Here is a 21,042-nt window from a genome sequence, read left to right on the forward strand (position 1 = left end):
CCCCCATCTACCCCAGGCACATTCAGGAAAGGCTAACATTACTCACTGTGACAACAAGATCTACTTGTTTTAAAAAAATAAAAAATAAAAAATCACAGTGGAAAAATAGAGGCAACTGCAGCCCCTTCTGCGTTATTTATGTTGCCACAGTGCACATAGACTAAACAGGTTTAAAATGTTTTTAAAATCACATTTTAACCTGATGAGAATGACATGCATCTTCAGGAGATAATCCTGAGAAGAGGAGACGTAAAGGCGATGTTTGCTCTCAATTTCTTTGGAGAGGCTGATGCGGCGTTTGACTGAAAGAGCTTAAAGAAAAAAAAAGAGTTTACTCTAATTAGATATATGAGGCAGAAGAAATACTTTACTTCAGCCAGGCCATTTTTTAAATCAATTTATAAAGCAAGTGTTTTATGAACTGAAGTGATAATGTAAATAAATAGATCAAAGGTTATTTTCTAGTGTCTAACAGCAGGGAAGCCTTGGCATCTGTTCCTGATGTATTTAGTCTTTCTTTTGTGCTTATTAAACAGTCAACATTCACATACAGTTCAGAATGAACATAACCCTCAAAACTCTGTAATTTTTAGACTGTTGGACCGATTATTAGTACAAGACAGAAGTGATAAAATTCACTGTCAGAATATTGTGATTTATTCTCAGTTTTCACAGAGCTTTCACCTGCAGTCAACCAACTTTAACTAATTATATTTTCTCTTCAAGAACTAGTCTACCAATATTTCCAAGTCCTGCATGTTCCACAACAAGCAGAGATTGAATGTTCAACAGAACAATGCAGAGCACTTTTACTATAACTGTTTTAGCCTTCCTGTTATCTGTTTTAGCCTTCCTGTTATCTGCTAAAAGTCTGATTTTCTCTTCCTTCCTCACATCCAGAATGAAATACACCTTTATTATGTAATTGAACATTGTTTTCTTTTCATAGCTTCTGACTTCCCGGCTGACTTAATTTTTGAATATCATACTAAAACCGGAAAAGTCCAAATTTAGGCCTGTTTGTAACATCAGTCACCATCTGGAAAAAGATGCAGTTTTTAAGATTCTGATGTGTTGGCAGCTGATCAAAGCCAATCAAGCTTCTCCAAATCCCAACTAGTTCCTTGGTTCGTGCAATGAAAAGCTCCCATTAGGTTTTGTACATGTATCTGAATTGGTTAACGCCAAGAATTGTGAAAAATATTTAAGTACAACATTTTTGAATGGCTAACATCAGCAGCAACTCACCTAGAAAAATTCAGCCTTAACACTTTTCCTGGGCCCCGTTTTGCTTCTTAATGACAGATTAATTTTGACTTTGAGCAAAGCAAATGAGCTTCCTATCTCCTCTCTCCTCTTAAACTCCAAGTCAGTCTGCCTTTATGTAAAATGTGAAAGTGGAAATTGAGGAGCTCCTGCTGTTTTCATTTGTTGTTGATAGCAAATTTAGACACACGATGTCAGGATATCATTTGGCCTTACTGGTTTTACTTTGGAGTTTGTATCTGTTTTCAGGTTTGATTGTACTTAGGGCTCAAGCAAGATGCAAATCTGTCTCATCGATATTGAACAACACAAATCACAAATAATTCACAATGGGTGAAATGATTTGGGAAAATGAAGGTTTGTGTGAAGAAAACTGCTGTTTCTATAAGTTTGCTAAGTGTTGGCAGCTTTAAACCAATTAAGGTCCTTTATTAAGAGATTTCTAAAAGGTTGTTGAAGTTCTCAAATCTAGCATTTCATACAAGATAAAGGAGGATAAAACAGAGCAATGCTGCATTAAAACTTTCAACTTATCTGTTGAATTTCTACCTTATTGTAGTAAAAAATCAGCTCATTCCTATTCATTTCTTTGGTCTATCTTTATATCTTTTCATATTTTTATGGTGGCACAAAGCACCAAAAGGGCAATTTTTCAGCAACTATTCATATTACAGGAGTTAAGAAAAAGCTTGTGCTTCCTGGTTTTCTGCTAATTTCCTGCCTTGCTCACACCTGTGAAAAATACAACACAGGTCAAAACTGACCATAGTTTTAAGATGGATATCTCCTCCTGCTAAATGCCTTTGTCACCACTAGAAGACAAAGGCAGAGAAAATTTTTCATTGTAGCAGCGACTTGGAGGTGAAAGGAAATGGAAATTCTCTCATGCTGAAAAAGACCCAGATGACAAATGGACCGAAGGAAACTGCAACAAAATTGATTTCCTTGCACTTTCTTCTCTGCTTTGTCCAGGCCAAACCTGTTTTTGATGAGGTGCTTTTTTTTAAACAAATCTTCAGTTTTAAAATCTTAAATGTTTTTGTGTTTTTAGTTTTTTTATTTATATTCCTGCCCACCAAAAGCCAACATGAAGAGTTTTCTTTCCTTTGCACATTTTATATTTTGGGCAATTTATTATTCTTTCGTTGGTGTCCTAAGGTTCCCTGTGTTGAACCTTTTTGAAAAACATGTCTACCTATTTGTTCACACACCTGTTAAAATGATTTAGAGGAGAGATCATTGTAAATATTTCAATTGGTTCTTGAAAAACCTTTTTTAAACTTCAACATTTAATTGACTTTGGTGGGAAGATGTTCTTTTTTCTGACTTGTCAATATTTTGACAATATTCTTTATGGATACATTCTCATAAAAAATCCGAATAAATCAGACATTTGTTGTCCCCATAATTCATCGTACTAAGCAGCCCTCTGAAGGACAACCAATAGATTTTTAATAGTCAGATTTAGCTGAACTCTGCCTCAGCCGTTTCACATTTTCTTCTCATTTTTCTGCTCTTTTATCAACTTGCATAGACACCTGGCCTTATAGTGATGCTGATTTGCAGTGTGTCTTGTAGAGAGGAGAACATTTTGGGTCAATCCTGACTGGTATTTAGAACTATTCATAAACTCACCCACTTTTACAAAAAGCTGTGCCATGTAAATGAATCTAACCCAACATTTGATGTTGCCACCACCACAATGCACACTATCAATATGGTCAACCTTTAAAAATATTCAGTGTTGTTCGGGGGCCAAGCTTACCTTTAGGAAGTGTAGCTAAAAGTTCAAGTTTTATTTAAACAGACTTTAATGCATTTTCCCCAAAAGGTTCTGGGAGATTTATTTGGGAATGGATGTTCACTGTGGAAGAAAATCTTTCTCTTTCAACACCAGACTTCAGTCCAGAATATGGAGATACCAGGAGTGTCAGGCTATGATGTTGCTGACACAAATACAATCACATGGACAGAGTGAATTTAATGAATGAAGCAGTTCAATAACAGAACCTAAAATTCAAGAACACGCTGGATCTGACAATGGAGTAACTAAACCATTAGGAGTTTAGTGACTGGATGTTTTGCAGGTCAGAACAGATGTGGAATGAAAGGCTTTGGGAGAAAGTGCTGATTAAAAAAGGGAACACAAAAACTGAACACTACTATAACTAGAAATGCAAACAAAACTCAAAAGAGCAGAGTTAGAAAACTATATTGAAAGTCCAGGTTGTTACAAGGAAATTTTCACATTTAGAACTAAATAAATAAGTTGTTAGTCATTTCTGCAGCCGATTCAATGTTGCTGTCTGCCTCTGGGCAGATTTATTGACTAGTTTCAATTGGATGGTTTTATTACATCTAGTTTTCTGTATTGTCCGTGTTGCCTTACATTTTCTCCATTTATCAGTGGCTGTCTTTCATGTTGAACAGTGTTTACATAAAGCTGAGGATAGTTTTTGTACCCCAGATTTAAATGATGTTTGCTTTTCAGCAACACACAGCTTCAGCCAAGAAGGAAAAGGAACCGATGTCTGGAACGTCTCACTAGGACAGCTGAACTTTGTTAGTTTACTCAGGTTCACTATAATTTACAGCACGTATGAACACAAGAAGCCTGAGAGTTGAAACTGAATCAAGGGTGCTTCATCAAATTGTTAGTTTAATGGTGTTAGTGTGACCAGTGGACTTCTGCGTTGTGTGTGTTATGTTGGTGATCGGACAAACCACAAAACACCAAGTCTGTGTTTGGAGGCGGTCGTCGTTTATTTAATCTGTCAATCGGGAGATATTAGCATTAGCACATAGCGTGTGCTCCAGTTTTCCAACCCGATCTATGCAAAATAATGGTGTTAGCATGCATCAAATGTTATAAAGGCGTTATATGAAAATGAAAATATCCAAACACCTATCATTAATACAGAAGGAAAAATAAACGTTTGAACAAAATAAATGAAAGAATTCCAATGGATTGTAAAACTTTCCTCTCCCCAGTATAACGAGTAACAACAGGGAAGAAGAAATTAATAACTTCATATTTATAATAGTCTTGGAGGACCCTGAACAAAAGAAGAAGAAAGTAAGGCGGAGCTGGAGGACTAAACCCCTTATAGCAGACACAGAGGAACACAAAGACAGTCAAATATATGCGGACCAATACATTAAAGAAAAAAATTTGTGAAAATATACAACTATTAATATAGACCCAGTTACATTCTCACTTAAGCAAACAGGTGATTGTCCATTCTTCCATTTGATTGAGGTGATTTGACTTTGAAATAAGTTATAAATAATTTATCAAACTCAAACATTTTAGCAGGGCTTTGTCAACTTTCCAGTTCTACAGTAACTTTGGTAAAGTTTCAGCAGGAATACCTCTGAGATTTTGCTGAGAAGACGAGACTCACAAGCTTTAAACCAATAAGCTGCAGCACTTACGGAGCAGAACATAAAGCGACGGCCTATTTAAGCTGAAGCCCTAACAGCTTTGCTGAATTGAAACAAAATTCTTTGCTTATGCTTCCAGGTTGAGTAACACCAAAAAGCAGGCAGTTCACACAGTGATGGGCATCTGGATGGTGTCCTTCATCCTGTCCACGCTCCCAGCAGTGGGCTGGCACGACACCATCGATCGCTTCTACACCTCCGACTGCAGATTCATTGTGACAGAGATCGGCCTGGGCTTCGGCGTGTGCTTCCTGCTGCTCATCGGCGGCAGCGTTGCCATGGGCGTGATCTGCATCGGCATTGCTCTCTTCCAGACCTTCTCCATTCAGGCGGGCCACAACGCCGACAAGAACAAGTTCAATGTCCCGACCATCGTGGTGGAGGATGCTCAGGGGAAGCGCAGATCATCCATTGACGGATCAGAGCCTCTCAAGACTTCGCTGCAGATCACTTACCTGATCAGTGGCATCGTCTTCATCTACGACTTCCTGACTGGCTTCCCCATACTGGTGAGTTTATTGTAGGTAGTGGCTAAGAGGTTAGATGGTCAAATTTGAGCTCTCAATGGAAAATGGAGTCATGTTAGTCAGAGAGACAAAAAAAAGAGGAAATGTGGCTTTGGAAACTATTACCCCGTGATTTGCAAGAATGGTTTAGATTCATGCAATTCAATAAATATGAATCACACTGCATGGAATCTGAAGTTGTTGATTTCAACAGACAGGCAAAACAGCTGGGCATATTTCCTCCCTATTATCCCTTATTTTTATCTGTCAAACCATCTCTTCCAGTTTTGTTTTTAAAGCACTTTATTAAATATGCAGAGAATGTGACTTTGCTTATGTAATCTTGGGTAATGTTGAGTTAAAGTATTCCTGAATCTTGAGTGAATAAGTTAATAGTTTTTCACATCTTCCCCATTCAAAAGACATTTAAAGTTCTCAAAGTTGGGTGTTTACTGAAAGCTTCGGGCTTCTTTTTTTTCTGGTATCCACAATGAACCAGCCTGGCCTCCTGAAAGCAAGTTAGTTACAGCTTGGTAAATTAACTTTCCAACAGTAATTTACTTTTAAAAAACAAAAACAATAAAAGTTTATATGCTGCTTAGGTTATGTCTGTCTGCAAAGGCCTTCTGCTGAATATTTTTATAATCCATAAAGCTTTCTAAAATCACATCATGTCTATCCAAAACAATTACAGTGTTTCACAAAGAGGACATGAATATTTGTTGCTGTACATTCAGAAGAAATACTGATGTAATTCCCTTTTTGAGAACTTACTGAATACACACCTGACCTATTCAGTGAACAAGCATTGTAAGTGCTATCAGTTTATTTGAAGCGTCTCAATCTAGAATTATTCTTCCTCTGCTTCACATGTGTACATTTTGTGAAGATCATTTGTATTTTGACACTTTGGATTTTGGAGATTTTGAATTATTTTCTTTTGTTAAGTTGTAATTTTAACGTGAAACCAAAAAAATTTCCTGCCCCTAAGCTGGAGAGGAAAAAAAAAAAAAACTCGCTCAGCCAAATCAAGGGCCTCTTATTTGAGAAGCGCATCATTCTTTTTCTCTATTTGTATTTTCACTAGACCTCTTCTTTTTGTAACAAATGTCATCATGAGAAGCGGCTATACTTTTGAGTCAGTGCTGCGGTTTTTTGGTGCAAAGCGTTCTCAGTGCATGTAGCATTATGCTGGGACAATTTATTTCAGTGTCTGTGTTAAAAATGTCTTTTTGCTTAATTATCCTGAAGATAATCCACTCCTTCTGTTAAAAAAAATAATAATAATTTGCACACTGCATTTTATATTGTTTCATAGAGTTGAATTACTGATGAAAGATCCTGTTTCTAGTGCGGTGAACAAAACAGCAAGTCTTCTGGTCCTGATCTAATGAGCTATTTAAATGCATGAAAAGCTATTCGCGCACAAATATACTGCGTCTTTGTTTTGGAGTGTATGGAGTTACATGGAGTAATCCATGTAACTTGGAGAACCCAGAAACAAAACCATATGCTCGTACAATGTCTGCAGGTCTCGATGGGGTTTGTTTTGATGCTAAGATCAATAACTTCAGGGTTGCATGTAAAAGTGATTTATGTGTATATTTGTTTGAAGTTTGGGACAATAATCGCACACTAAATGATCCTAAACAAACTGACATGTGTTTGATGAAAATGAACACATATACTAGATGTAAACTATAAGCCTGTTTGGTCTGTACTTCCAGTTTTTATGCATCACTTAATAATTCTGGCAGTACTGAGCACCTGCTAGAAATATTAATTGTAGCTCCCAGAGGGAACAGCCACTGGTGCAAGGACTCATTGAACTCTTCATTAACTATAAACTGCAGAGTTTATAGTTGTTGTATGAACAAATGTTTTGCCATCTGTACTTGGCCGGCTGCTTGGTGATGGGTTTGGTCATTGCTACAACACCGTCAGCGTTGCAGTCAGTGGCCTCTGTTCAATGTTAGCTGACGTTTCTCAGTCTGTTGAACAGATTGAGTTTTTGTTGTTTTGCATGAAAAGAATACTAATAATTGTAATCACCTACTCGCTGTGATTTCTGTTGGTGTTTTTGTGTGTTATGTTTTTTCCTTTTTATATTAACACTGAAATGAGGCAATGTCCCTTTAATGCTGATGTAAATTGTTTGTGCTCCATTATTTAAGCTTTACGGTCTAGTAATGTCATTATAGATGTCTGATAAGACTGTGCAGTATGTCATTGTGCAATAGTCACACCATAAAGGACTGTTTGAAGTGCTATAATTGTCGGCTAATAATGTCCTCCCAAGTTTTCTGAACTTGCATTTTATACGCTAGTGTAGACAGAGTCTATACAATGACTTTTTGACCAAAGGTCATTGGTCAAAATCCTAAAGGTCACAGAGTGATGGAAGCACAGATAAGGAAGAGAGGAAATAGAAAAATAGCCTGATGACTGATTATCATCACAAAATTTACAATCATTGCCACCAATACAAGATCCTCTAATATCATGCAGCCTTAACGCCTGACCAGAGTGCGAGTATCATAAGAGTATTTTTATGCAGCTCTCTCAATGTTTTCAATGTTTTCCCTAAACAGTTTTCTGAATGTTGATAAAATTGATAGCATCATATTATTTGTGACATTTAAAGCCTAATTGCAACTTGTAAAAGACTTTCCTTTTGGTTCTGAAAAGGTGGTGAGCTTTGCCAGTCTGAAGTTCGACCGCTCCTACAACTGGATGGTGCTGTGTGTGCTGTGGTGCTCCATCGCTCAGTCCATTTTGCTGCCCATGTTCCTCTGGGCTTGCGACCGTTACCGGGCCGACATCCGTATGGTGTGGGAGAAGTGTGTCGCCATCATGTCCAACGATGAAGTGGATGAGGGTAAGTTACTGTAAGGCATCTCCCTTCTGCTCCGCCTCCGTTTTTCCCTCATTTGCACCTGCCCAGTTGATGATGTTTAAAGCCTTTTTTAATTGGTAACTTGTTAAATTAATGAAGGAAAGCTCTTTATGTACATTTCTTGAGTAGTCCAAAGAAAATGGATTTCAATTTGCTCATGACTAAAAAGAACAAAAACTGAATATTTTCTAGGAAACATGTTAAATGAATCTCTTCAGGTGAAATTATTTCTGTTCAGTCAAGAAAATAAGGGAACATTTCTATTTTTCTTATTGATCAAAGGTCCTGGATTATAAAGCTGATAGATGATACAGTAGTTGTTCCTCTATTCTACATTTTGTCAGAAAAACAGAACAGTCACACAAGCACTTTCTCTGCCATCTCTTTGAAAAGACTTTAAACTTCAGCAACTGTTTGATGTAAAGTTTCTGTGATTTTGAAGCTATTATCTCAAAATCACAAGTTGTAGGGGTTTTTTTGTCCTGTTTTTGTGTACTTTTTAAGTTAGAACTCTTGCAATTAAGTTTTTTTAAAGCAGCTTTAATTACTTTTCTTTAATCTGTACATGAGCTCAAGTTACAGGTCAAATGTTATCATGTGACCTTTGTTATGAAATAAAAACTGAAAGGACAAGTGTCTGTGTAGCTTTATAAAGTGCTTATAACTTTATTTTCTATGACGTCTGTATTTATGCTTTAAAACTGCTACAGATATATGAAGCTACATTGCTTAACAAGGCATCTGTTTGTCTTTTTACTGTAATGGTTTAAAATGGGCTATTCTCCCTTTGAAAGCTTTTCTTGAGAGAGCAACAGAATAAAGGATTCCTCATTCGGTCGACAGCTTTTAGCGAAAGTGAACCAAATGCTGTTAAGATGCTTATTCGTGTCATTTTGATGGTCATATTTCCCTCAAGTCAGGAATAAAACAATTGGGTATTGGTTACAAACCTAAAATACATTGACTTAGTGATTTTTTTTAAATGTTTTTTTATGCTTGTTTTTCTTTTCTTTTCTTTTGCTTTTTCTTTTGCATTTGTGCAGTGATAAGTCACCTGCTGTCTGAAGTCATTTAAAGGCACACACACATTAGTCAACACTTAGCTAACATCAGAAAGTCTCAGGATGCAGACGGTGAACCTACCTCTTTCACAACGTACTCAACAAGTATTTAGTACTTAGTTCAACTCGATTTAGTTCAGTTCAAGTTAATTAATTTGAATTCAGTGCAGCTTAAATTTCCACCAAGAAAACAGACACTTCTGCAACATCTGGTTCTAAAATGAGGTCACATGATAATCATGCAGCAGGTAGAAACATGAACTGGGCTAAAAATGTCTCCCCCTGTTTTTGTTTAAACTCAACCGTATCTGAATCCCTCCTGCCCCGTTTTTAACCCTCAAGACCTTCTGACCCTTTTTCTCTTTTTGACGCCTTTCCTCAGAGCTGTAAATTGTGCAAAGGGTGCCATTAAAAACACAAGGCAGTTCATATTCTGTGTGATAATTAACACTCCCAGTTCTCTGTTTTGTTTTGTTTATCTTTTTTTCCAGAGGGCTTGCCATGTATAACTCATCACAGTTGTATGTATAAGAACTGTTTCCTGTTTCCCAGAGCTACTAACTTTGCATGCAAAGCTGCCTGTGCAAATAGCAACTTTCATCCTCCATCCATTTGGCCAACATTGATCCTCAAAATCACTTTATACCCATCTTCAATTGATTTGTTGTTAACATAAACAGTTATTTTAAAAAAAAAATCACATTTAATGCAACAATTCTGGTTTTGGTTTTGAATTTCACAAGCAATTCCTTGGCTATCTCTTCTTGGTACTTTGCTTAGAGCTTTCATTCCTGAGAACACACTTAGGAGAAGTCAACAAATCAGAGAACGATTGAACTTGTTTCTCCTTTCTATTCGTCTGTCTGTCTGTCTGTCTTGTGTATGGAATTCGTTGCTCTCTAATCCTGACGCTCGTGCTTTTCTGCACTTTGCAGAAAACAGCCAAGACGGAGGAATTCATGCCGACTTAATATATGACAGACCATATGACTATAGCTCGGCGCCTGAAATCGTGACGATAGACCGTAATGCCAAGTTTGAGTTCTCAACCTTAGAAAGGGGGGTTCTGCAAGGGTATCCATTGAGGGAACAACAGGAAGATAAAATGCAGTATTTGCAGGTATATTTATTGATTTCCTTCATTTCTTTTTTTTTTTTTATATCAGTTGAATTAATTTGACTTTATTATTGAATGCATGGTGAAGTGGCCTTGTATGCCTTTGCAGCAGCTTGATTGAAATGGTAATAATTGTGATGCTTTCTGTCTGATTTGCAACAGGTTTTTTTGGGGGGGCTTTTTTTTGTTTTCCTAGGGTGAATCTAAAATACTCTCACGCTGACTAATGTTTGGTAAATATGACCATCAGTAGTTCCATCGATACATTAACTGTGCTCCATTTACCAAGTACTATGTCCCAGTCATGAACTTACAAACAACATTACAATATTGTGGAAGAGAGTAGCAGTGTAGTAATTGACTTGCCTTCTACATTTCAGGATTTTCTTCAAGCAATATAGATGTCTGCTCATGTTCTGCAAAAAAAAAAATAGCATTGTGTTCATTCAATCCAGCTTCCATCCCAGTCAGATGAAGAGCTGTGAAAAAGCTCATTTTCAAACTGCATCTGCAATAAAGCTGGAACTCGCAGCCTTCCAGGGCAGTTCAACAAGTTCAGAATGAAAATACTTGCTTCGATTCAGACATTGGCATCCATTTTGAAAATAATCTTTTACCCTCTCTGATTTCATATCACCTTAACGTGGTTTAAAGTAATCATAGTTTGAACTGTCCTAAAAGACTGTAGTGGGGATATGTAACATCAAAGTCAGCAATTCCCAACCATACAATATTTCCTCTCGCAAAGCATCTGACAGTAGTACTGTGTCATCTTTGTGTTATTCAGTAAAAATTGAAAACTAAAAAGTATCATGAGGTCCATTTTAAATTGGGCCCAATACATCAAATGTCCAACATAAAAGATGGACACTTCAAACGCAACGTTTACAGTGTTTTTAACCTGACTGTGGTTAAGACGTCAGCAAACAGAGATGTATACAGTAGCCATCACTCCATTGTACCAACTCGGTGCCCCGTCCATCATCTTTTGTCTTTTGTTTTCATCAGTAGATCTATTTTGCTGTATTAGACCGTGTTGATCTTTGTGTGTGCCTGCAAAAAAGAAAACATAAACTTGCTGTTTCAGTTACAGGATGACTGACTGAACTTTGACTCAATCAAGTTTATTACCTTGTTTCCGAAGTAGATCAAATGTGACCCGTGTCTACGAATCCTTCTGATTTCGATTAAGTGTAGCCTGAGCTTCAGAACTGCAAGGTGTCTGATTGGCAGAATAAAGCCTCTGTGGCTTTATTTGCTCTGTGTCCACGTTTCCCTGTCTGTCCTGCATCTCCACTCATTCTAAAGCTTGTGCTGCCCTCTGCTGTCCAGCTCTCTCACCTTTAGAGTTCAATGCTACTGTATCGTCTGCTGTTTAATTCTCTGCATTTACTGAAACACGCCACAGGGGGGCAGACTGATATCAGTCTTGAGGCTCTTGACGTGATCCTGACAAACCCACTGTCTTTGAATAGTTGTCAGAACACAATGTGAGTATAACGAGTAGGAAACCTTTATAAGATAAGATTATAGAAATAGAATAACTTTATGCAAAAAAATTCTCTTAAACTGAGGAAATAGAAGCTTGAAATTGTTACATGTGGGATTTGATTTTGAGTCAGCGCACTGTGCAGAATATAGGTTGTTTTTGCTTAATTTTTCTCTACTGACCTCAGTAAACAACCTCTAAAAACTGAATTAGCACAAATAAAAATCTAGGTTGCATTAAATCTTGACATAAAGCCGATAAATCCTACATGTATTAATCTATATTATTGACAAGGATGGTAATGATAATAGCATGTTTACCATGTTTTTTGTAGCCAGTGTTGTATTTTATGCAGTCTAACGTATCAGTCTTTATTATGAAGGGTTTGTTTTGTGTCTTTCCTCCAGGTGCCCCCTACAAGAAGATACTCCCACGACGAAACAGACATGTGGACCAGCGACCAGATCCCCTCATACCTGCATCGATGGGGCTCCACCGAGGACGTGATAGTGACTGCCCACTACAGCTCCACCTTGCCGCGCCGCGAGAGGCGCAGGAGCAGCCTGGTCTCCTACCACGAGGAGAGCCACTATCATCACCACCCTCACCGCAAGCGGCGGCGATCTGAGGACAGCATGCACTCCCTCAGACACCTGCCCCGCATCGTGTGCGGCGGGGAACGCTACGAGGACGAGCTGCGGTGCTTCAGCCGCGACGAGGTGATTAACTTCATAGATGAAACTCCCGTGCCGAGCCCCAGGAGGAGCCCGCGCCGCATGTCCACCGTCTCCCTCATCCCCAACGTGTACGAGCAGCACGCCGTCATCCTTCCCCACTTTCCACTCACAGACTTTGAGCGGGAGCCCCAGGCACTCAGGCGGACCTCAGAGCACAAGAGGAGCAGCAGCAGCAGGGGCAACTCACCAGAGGGCTCCCCCAAACCGGACCGGTCCCCTGGTAAGACGAGCCACGGCGCTTGTGGCTCAGGGAAGGGCTGCAGTAAAGGCCAGCGTGACGGGGGGCAGCAGGACAGAGGGGGCTCACCCCGACGCAGAGAGAGGACTGCAGGGCACTCTGGCAGCAGGCACAGGACGGGTGAAGGTGCCGTGTCCAATGCTGGAGCTGATTGGCTGAAGCAAAAGCACCTCAGCAAAGCTGAGAGTAAACGCAGCACAAACAGTTTCCTCAGCACACCTTCAGCATCGTCCTCTGGGTACATTACCTTTCACTCTGATTCTGTTGGCTCCACTACCTGAAGCAAAGCATGTTGATATAAATAGTAGGACCTAATATCTAATTGAAAACCTCAGTGGGTTAAGAGAAGTGACAGGCTGGAACATATCGACCTTTTTACTTGTGCCATTACTCAGTTTTCTTACCTACCAGAGGTAAGCATCTGCTTATCCTAGATGGCCTTAGGAACTTTGGACCTATTTTTTGACTGGGCCTTGATTTCATGTGTGGGCTGGAGACAACATTGATTAATCCAGCTATTTATCTGTCGCGACGCAAACTCTCCTGTGACAAACACTTTTCTGCCAGCACCGACACAAGGGAACTATTTTTAATTGGTGTGATCATTCCTGAACCTTGTTTCTGTCGTTTGGCTCTTATAGGAGGATAAAATATTTTCATGTGCATTGATAAGGATCTTTTTCTAATATGTTTTCTTTTGTCTTCTTTTAAAATCTTGAACTTGAGTTGTGTTTCATTTGGCCTGTAATGTGTTTTTGTTGTGTGGTACGAACACAAGCTTTCCCGAATACAGTAAAGTTTCCTTCATCTTTGCTTAAGTGCAGGTGTCATTTCAACTTCTTTCGTTTTCAAATTACCAGTCACCACATAAAACCTTTTATAAAACATTTTTCACATAAAATGGAGAATGAGTTTCAATCCCACTCCATCATTTGCCTAATTAACGGTTTCTGTGATCTTTTGAAAACGTGAAGACCCATCCTTTATTAAAAAAATAATAAAATAAAGAAAAGACTTATTTTTCCAAATAGAATTCAGATGTTATGTAAATATGAAAAAACATTGGATATTTATGTTTTTGGAAATTTCTGTTTATATGAAATATTTCCTCCCAAAGGTTTATCTTACTTGACTTTGGTGATAATGAGGCACAGATGTAGCTCATTACATGACAAACAGCTTTTAAGACAAATATGCAAGTTGTGTTTTCTACTCCCCCTGCTGATCCTCAATAATCTGACTTCACACCATGCTTTGATTCAGATGCACTGTACATTTAGTTACTTCACATACATTCTAAAAGCTGAAAAGCACAAATTATGAACCATAAATTGGAACTAAAATTCAACTTATAAGTGACCTGGTTCTCCTGGGTGACATGTGAAAATGAACGAGCTTGGGAAGGTTTAGTCAGGCTCATGTTTCTTTTGCTTAATTGACCGGGCTCTGCGAAAGTAAAGTGAAGATTAAATCCCAGTAAACCCCTATAATTCTTTAGCGGGAAGCTGTAGCGCCTTGCAGAGACTGTCCCCAGAGATATCTCACATTTTATCTCATTACAACCACAAACCTCAGTGTATTTTATTATTTTATGAAAGATCAACAGGAAGGCCAAACGTGTGAAGATTTTCCTCCTGGACTGCCCTGATTTTAGCATCATGCATCTTGAGGTAAAACGCTCCCACAGCATAATGGCGCCACTATGACGTTTCACTGTGAAGATTGTGTTTTCAACAGAACACGATGTGTTAATCTTCTGCCACAAATTGTGTTTTGCACACAAGTAAAATAAAAAAGCTAAAAATCTAATTAATTTCCATCTGAACAAAACTTTCATTAGACATTACTATTCTTCTCAAACTGCGGTCTTCTTCTGAAGACGGCTGGATTTTACTTATGGGTGACAAAGTGTTAAGTCGCAATTTTTAGATTATAATTTATTTAACAGAAACTGAAAAAACGTGAGTTATTGTCCATCCGCTTACCATTTACGCACTACTTTGTATTGATCTGTTGGACAAAATTTCATAAAACTAAGTTTACTTCTGTGGTTGTAATGTGGCAAGGTATCATTAAAAATCCTCAAGGGTTCGGAATACTTTCACAAGCGACTTGACGATCTACATTTCTCATTTTTAATTCAAATGTTCAGAAAGTAGAATGGACAATAGTTTCTAACATGGCAACACCTTTACCAAAAATCAACCAGGTCTTTCTGCACAAGTTCCAAATAAATCAACAAACTACATTTCATCTCTTCCAAAGTGATAATTTGCTAAAATAATGCAATGAAGACAGTAAGTGGAAGACCGAGATGAGAGCTTTGGTTAGTTACTGTGAATGTGAATGTATTTGCACTGATAAAGTGCAGCTTATTAAGTTGGCATGAAGAACTTAAATGATCCCCTTTTGCACCTTCATTCATCTTTATTTTATTTTATCTTTTTGTTTTACCATCACCGTCCAAATGAATAAAGTAGCACTTATTGGGCATTTATGCTTTATGCCTTTTTTTTTAAACAGCAGCTTAGTTCAAATTTTGAGTGTTTCTTACCAATATCTGACCATTCAGTCAAACAGCTTTGCTTAAACACGTTTTCTTTGGGAAGCAAATCACCTTGCACAGTCATATTTTGCTCTGGTCTAGGTATATGTACACTTTTTTTTCATTTTGTTGTATTTAGGATATTAAACATTTTTTGTGACATATTCAAAAGTTTATTACTGAAATACGAATGACGTTAAATGTTAGTTTTTTTGTTGAGTTGATGACTTTGTTAACATGATATGACTGATTAAATTCACATGAAAACACCAACGAGTTTGTGTGTACAATCGTTCCGGTGTGTGTTCACTGGATTTAGGTGGAAACTGTTGATCTGATGATTAGTGTCTGCTTTCCGAAGCCTGGATAAGCAAGAGATCTTGGAATGCTTTAAACAATGGGAAAAAAATAAGGAACGTCGTTTTTAATCAAATGTCATTGATAATTTTTTGGGGGTGGGAGGCGTCTTAGTGGATTTCTTTCTTTTTTCTCATACCTTACACCTCTTTTCTAATAATCTTTATTTTAATTAACTTTGTGAAACATCTTCTTTGTTGTTTTCTCTTATGTTCTTTTTTTTTATTTAATTAGTATTGGTCTCTGTTTTGTTACAATTTCAGGACTTTTTACAGTTTCAGATCCAACCTTTGGGGATACACTGTAAAAATCCATTTTGGAGGGTATTGAGCTTTGGCCAATAAAATGATTTAAATCTTAACATGGTAAGGACTTTGGCTAAAGTACTTGCATATCTTTCACATCTTGCATTTTTAAAGCAATCTTATCATATCAAATGTGAGGATTGTAAAACCAATCACAGTTGGGATCGAGGTCTAGACTTCATACTTTTCTTTTTCCTCCATTTAACTGCATATTAGGAATCACACTTGTGTTCATTTTCTGTTCCATGAGAGACTTCTCTAATTGTTCATTCGATTCAACAATGTTTAGTTGTCATAACTACAGGTCCAGACGATTCATAAGAAAAGCAATATTTTTTTAGACATGCTTGCCAAAGGAGAAGAATGTTCAGGCAGGTGAATGTTTGCAGAACACAAATGGATGTTCTGCAAAAGCTAATTAAACAAATAATTGAAAGTTTACGCAAAGCGACTGGTTTGAATTGACTTTCCTCCTGATGTGTTGATGTCCTGAACAAGGTGCCTAATCCCCAGGTTTCCTGCTCATCTGTGTGCTGGCGCATGCATGTGCGCACAAATGTGGTTTAAAGTGCTTTAAGTGATGCATATGACCGACGACGTTCATGTTGTTCTGTGCAATGGGAGAAAAAAAAGTACTGTATATTGTTAATGACCTTTTCTCTGTTTATGCACTGACTGCCCTATAGGTGGCAGAGTATGGATCATTACTCTCTGCCCCCGACGTATGGATGAGTTAGAAACCCTGTGTCGTCATTCCCCGTCATGATGCGTCCAACTGCTAAATCTGCGCCTTCAAGGGCATCGTTTATCCGCAACAGGCCACAGAAAGGAGCGTCTGGATGGAGCGCACTTCATCCACGTCTGGCCCGTTCATTCCGCCTGGCTGACCTCATTCTCATGCTAATAAAGGATCCTCTGCCTCCCCTCAGTTCTCATGTGCGTCCCTATTCTGGTGGAGCAAACTTGGAGAGTGAAACAATGTGTGGAAGAGTTCATAGAAGTCCTTAGAAAAAGTTGAAGCGCATTCAGTGCGCTCGTCACGTGACGCTCCCTTTATCACATTAAACAAACTTTCCTTGCGTCTCTGGCCCCCAGAGGTCATTTTAGCGGAGCAGCTTTGACTTTGATGATGCGAGCTTTCCAGGAAGAGGTTTTAGCCGATGTATTCCTTGAAATGACAATTACATTAAGATATTTTTTGCTTTGGAATAACCGCTTCCACTTTCCCATGTCCTGTTTTGTTGGGAGCAAGCTTCGTGTGGGAGGCAGACGCGCTGCTTCAGTTTGCGCCATTTCAAAGAGCTTGTGGGCGTTTCTGCGATTCTCCTCGCTGTGAGGTGCCATCCTTCCCAGGATAGAGAGACGCTTTATGACAACTAAAGAGCGCTGAGTCATAAAGACACCTGCAGACACCTTATTATTTATTTTAGTACTGTTACATTTAAATGTACGCAATATAATCTGGTTTTAAATATTGACTTAAACTCTACAAAATGACACTCTCTGGAAAATGACAAGACTGTTGCGCATTTTCTTTTTTTTGCGTCAAAATGCATCAAACTTTTGTTGACTGGTAAAAACAACTGTTAGTCCACACGTTACTGACTTGTTCGGCCCTTAGTTTTAAAATATCGATCTCACTCAATGTGCAACCAATCTGCGGAGTCTGGTATTATATGCGTCATTGTGCTCCTGCAGCCGCTGTCTGCAGCTCCTGTGGATTTTGATGAAGGCTCCTGGCGTGTAATTCGCAGCTCGTCGCAGAAAATCGCCACGCTGTCCGACAAGCGTCCGATTTCCCCGCTCCTGTTTCGGTACTTATGCGTGAAAGTGGAGAAGAATCGACGCAGAGCGTCCACGCCCGACGCGTTTCATGTCATACTTTAGAGAAGGAAAGAAAATAAGCTCCAGAAGAGCTGAGAAAATGAATGAAAACTCTGAAACTGAATTTTGATGTTTTTGTTGTTAAATAATCTTTGTTATATTTGAATTCTGCAGTTTCGGGACCTTTTTCAGTTTCAGAGTCAACCTTTGGTGGGTCACTGTAAAACTCCATTTTAGAGGGTATTATTTAAATATTAGCCATGTTGATTTGAAGTGGTTCTGGTTGGTACCAGATATTGCTTTCTTTATAGAAGAAAAATCCTACATTGGTTAGATTATGATTGAAAACGTTAACTTAGTAAAAGTAAAAAAAACAAAACCAACAACAAAACTGTCAGGAGAAACTTAAGCTTGGATCTGGTTTAAGTTTAGATCCACCTTAATGAGTTTGTGTTGCTCTGAGCAAAAATACAAGTCTGATCACAACAGAGTTCAGCTGTTTATGTTTATTGGTGTTCACCTTTTGAAAAATATTTCTGACCTCCAAATAAGTGATTTTATGGCTCGACTCATATAAAGGCCCCAAATGTCTTAATTTTTTCTTTTCTTAAAAAAAACGCTTTCACACGATAAACTAAAAACAGCACAATAAAAAAACAAAGTTTGATCTTTGTTCTCTTATTTCCAAGTTACACGAACAACTCAGTCAATATTTCGACGGTTTTATTGATAAAATAATACATAAGTCAGCTCAATAACACAGTGATGAACATCTGCAGTGCAATTGTAAACATTCATGTTTCCCGTCAGCTTCACCAGGGTCGCCACACATGGCGCTCCGTGTTTCCAGCGTCAAGCCGCGGACTGGCGCACTCAGGGTTCCAGTGGCGGCTGCTTTGCGTCTCCGTGTTTCCTTTCTGCGCCAAAACGCAGGTCTGTTTGGCGTCAAATAACTTGTTCGTATCTTCGACGGCTGGACAAGAAACCGCGCGACCCGTTCGGAGTGTCGGTGTTACAAATCTGGTCGGGTTCCTCTCTCCTTCGCGTCCATTTGCGCTCTGCGGCCGAAGCCTTCCCGCCGCCTCTTCCTCTTCCTCCTCTTTCTCCTCCGCCGCCGCCTCAGTCCCGCTCGGGTCGCTGTCCGTGGTGCTGGACGCTTCACCTCTCAGCCGAGAGCGACGCAGCTTGTTGCAGAGCTGCGACGTCATCCAGCGCTCACTTCCGTTCAGGTGCGCCAGCAGCAGGTACTGGTTGACGTTTGCCAGGCAGTTCCGGAAGCCCAGCTGGTAATCGGGAAACTCAGAGCCGCCGGCGGAAGCTGCGGCAAAACATCGAGGTGGAAAGAAAAGATAAACCATTTATAGAAACACGTTTTTGCTGCTTTAATCACCCAGACTAAGGTAGCAACTCGCCGCTCTGAGTCTTCTGGAGGTTCCTCAGGTGTTTCACCGTCAGCTCCAAGATGTCAGCTTTCTCCAGCTTGCGCTTCCGAATCTGAGGAAACAGTTTGGTGGAAACCGTCACGTTTGGGCCACTCGGGGGGGGGGGGAGTCACGCCTTTTTGAAAGTCCAGACACGTCGTCCGCACTCACGCTGCTGCTGTAGTAGCTCTCCAGAAGCGACTTCAGCTCGTCCAGACTCTGGTTTATCCGCGCTCTTCGCTTCTTCTCCATGAGAGGTTTTGAAACCTGCAAAAAGGCTTTGGTTAATTTCTACAGCTTGACTCTTTACATCGAGTTTCGTAATATCTATACCTTGTTTCCGGATTTTCCCTTTTCACCACATTCTGATGTTGCCACCATTCTTTTTCTTCTTTTTTTTTTTTAGTCCAGACTTTTTTATTTACTTTGCTTGAAGTTAATTTCTTTCCCTCTTGATTCTCCGCTGCCCTGAGCGGAGAATCCGGGGGAAGCTTTTTATAGGAGCACCCACTTAACATGTCAATGCAAACCATCCCGCCTGTCTCCTGCGCTCAAATGAACATCAATGGCATCATTCAGCAGCATGAGCCAACCACCACTGCAGAGCAACGCAACAAGAACAGCAAACATTGAAAAAAAAGGGAGTTTGAACTTCTTGGCGTGATCAACTTTATTGTTTGTTTTCCTCTCGCTGCACGTCCTGAGTGTATTTTCCTTGAATTGTATGCGATACTCAAGATAAAGAATTAACATCAAAGTCCTTTTAAGTTAACAACAAAGACCTCACATTGTGTTCAGCTTCCCCAATTCAATCATTTGTGGAACTGCTTTGTGCTGCATTCGCAACTACGAGATATTCAGTCGCTGAACGTCCAGAAACTGATTTTATTTTATTTTATTTTTTTGTTTCACTCGCAGAAACATCAGACATAAAACCCGTCCCCACAGCATGATGATGCCACCACCGCATTTTATAGTGAGGCTGACAGGCCATGTGCCGTTTAAGTTTTCCACCACAAACAGTGTTTCGCAACTTGGGTTCACTGTCGGCGTTGACGTCATAACGCAGAGCGCCTTTACGCGTTTTCAAGCTGCAAACAGGTTTTCTTGTCACTCTGTCTAAACAATGCATTCATGCCTTCTGTCTTTAATGTTTTTCATCAGTGTCTGTGGCACACACCACTATTCCCGGCTTGTGCAAGAGTCGGTATATTTTTGCGCATAATTGCGCAGGATTTTATCCGGCAGGTTGTGCAAACCAACGGAAAAGTAACGCCAACTTTACTCACATGAGCAAAGCCAGAGTTTGTATGAAACGTTTTAGGTCTGTCAAAAGATGTCTACAAATCTAGCAGGCAGACTGGAGGTCGGTCTACTGTATGTTTATCTGCACACGTACAAAAATCGACGTGTGGGGGCGCGAGGAAAAAAAAAACCCACACACAGAGAGAAGCGTAAAAATGATAAAGATAACCATAACGGTTGGTCTTGGAGTGCAGAGAGGGAAGTGTTGACTCTTGCATTCAGGCTTTTATGTGTGAGTTTCACGCCACCTGGTTGAAGGCAGCACCGTGATAATTCCCCACCATGTCCACACAAGATTCTGATTTTCTGGTGCGCGCTGGTTATAAAAAAAGAAAGAAAAAAAAGAAAAGGAAGAAGAATGCTGTTATCAGTCAAACTCCTTTGCTTTTCACCAAACAGAAACGGTAAAAATAAATGAGTAAATAAACAAACACAACTCCTGCTTAAGTTGGAAAGTGAAACGTGAACTTTTACGGACGTTTTCTGATTTCTTTAGGACTTTTCGGACTCTTTGGCTTTTGTGCGTCAGCG

The 21,042-nt window shown here is 39.3% G+C and overlaps 1 protein-coding gene across 1 annotated transcript in view; it reads left to right on the top strand.

The window, feature by feature from the left end:
• Positions 1–15,568, top strand: part of LOC129372440 (probable G-protein coupled receptor 153) — a 34,474-nt gene extending 18,906 nt beyond the window's left edge. The window contains exons 3-6 of the mRNA XM_055049764.1: positions 4,790–5,219; positions 7,905–8,094; positions 10,109–10,293; positions 12,187–15,568. Of these exons, the coding sequence (XP_054905739.1) occupies positions 4,790–5,219; positions 7,905–8,094; positions 10,109–10,293; positions 12,187–13,035 (1,654 nt within the window). The 3' untranslated portion in view covers positions 13,036–15,568. The remainder of the gene's footprint in view (positions 1–4,789; positions 5,220–7,904; positions 8,095–10,108; positions 10,294–12,186) is intronic.
• Positions 15,569–21,042: the final 5,474 nt, after the last annotated feature.

This window comes from Poeciliopsis prolifica, unplaced genomic scaffold, assembly GCF_027474105.1.
Source record: "Poeciliopsis prolifica strain line A6 unplaced genomic scaffold, Auburn_PproV2 SCAFFOLD029, whole genome shotgun sequence".
Lineage (NCBI taxonomy): Eukaryota > Metazoa > Chordata > Actinopteri > Cyprinodontiformes > Poeciliidae > Poeciliopsis > Poeciliopsis prolifica.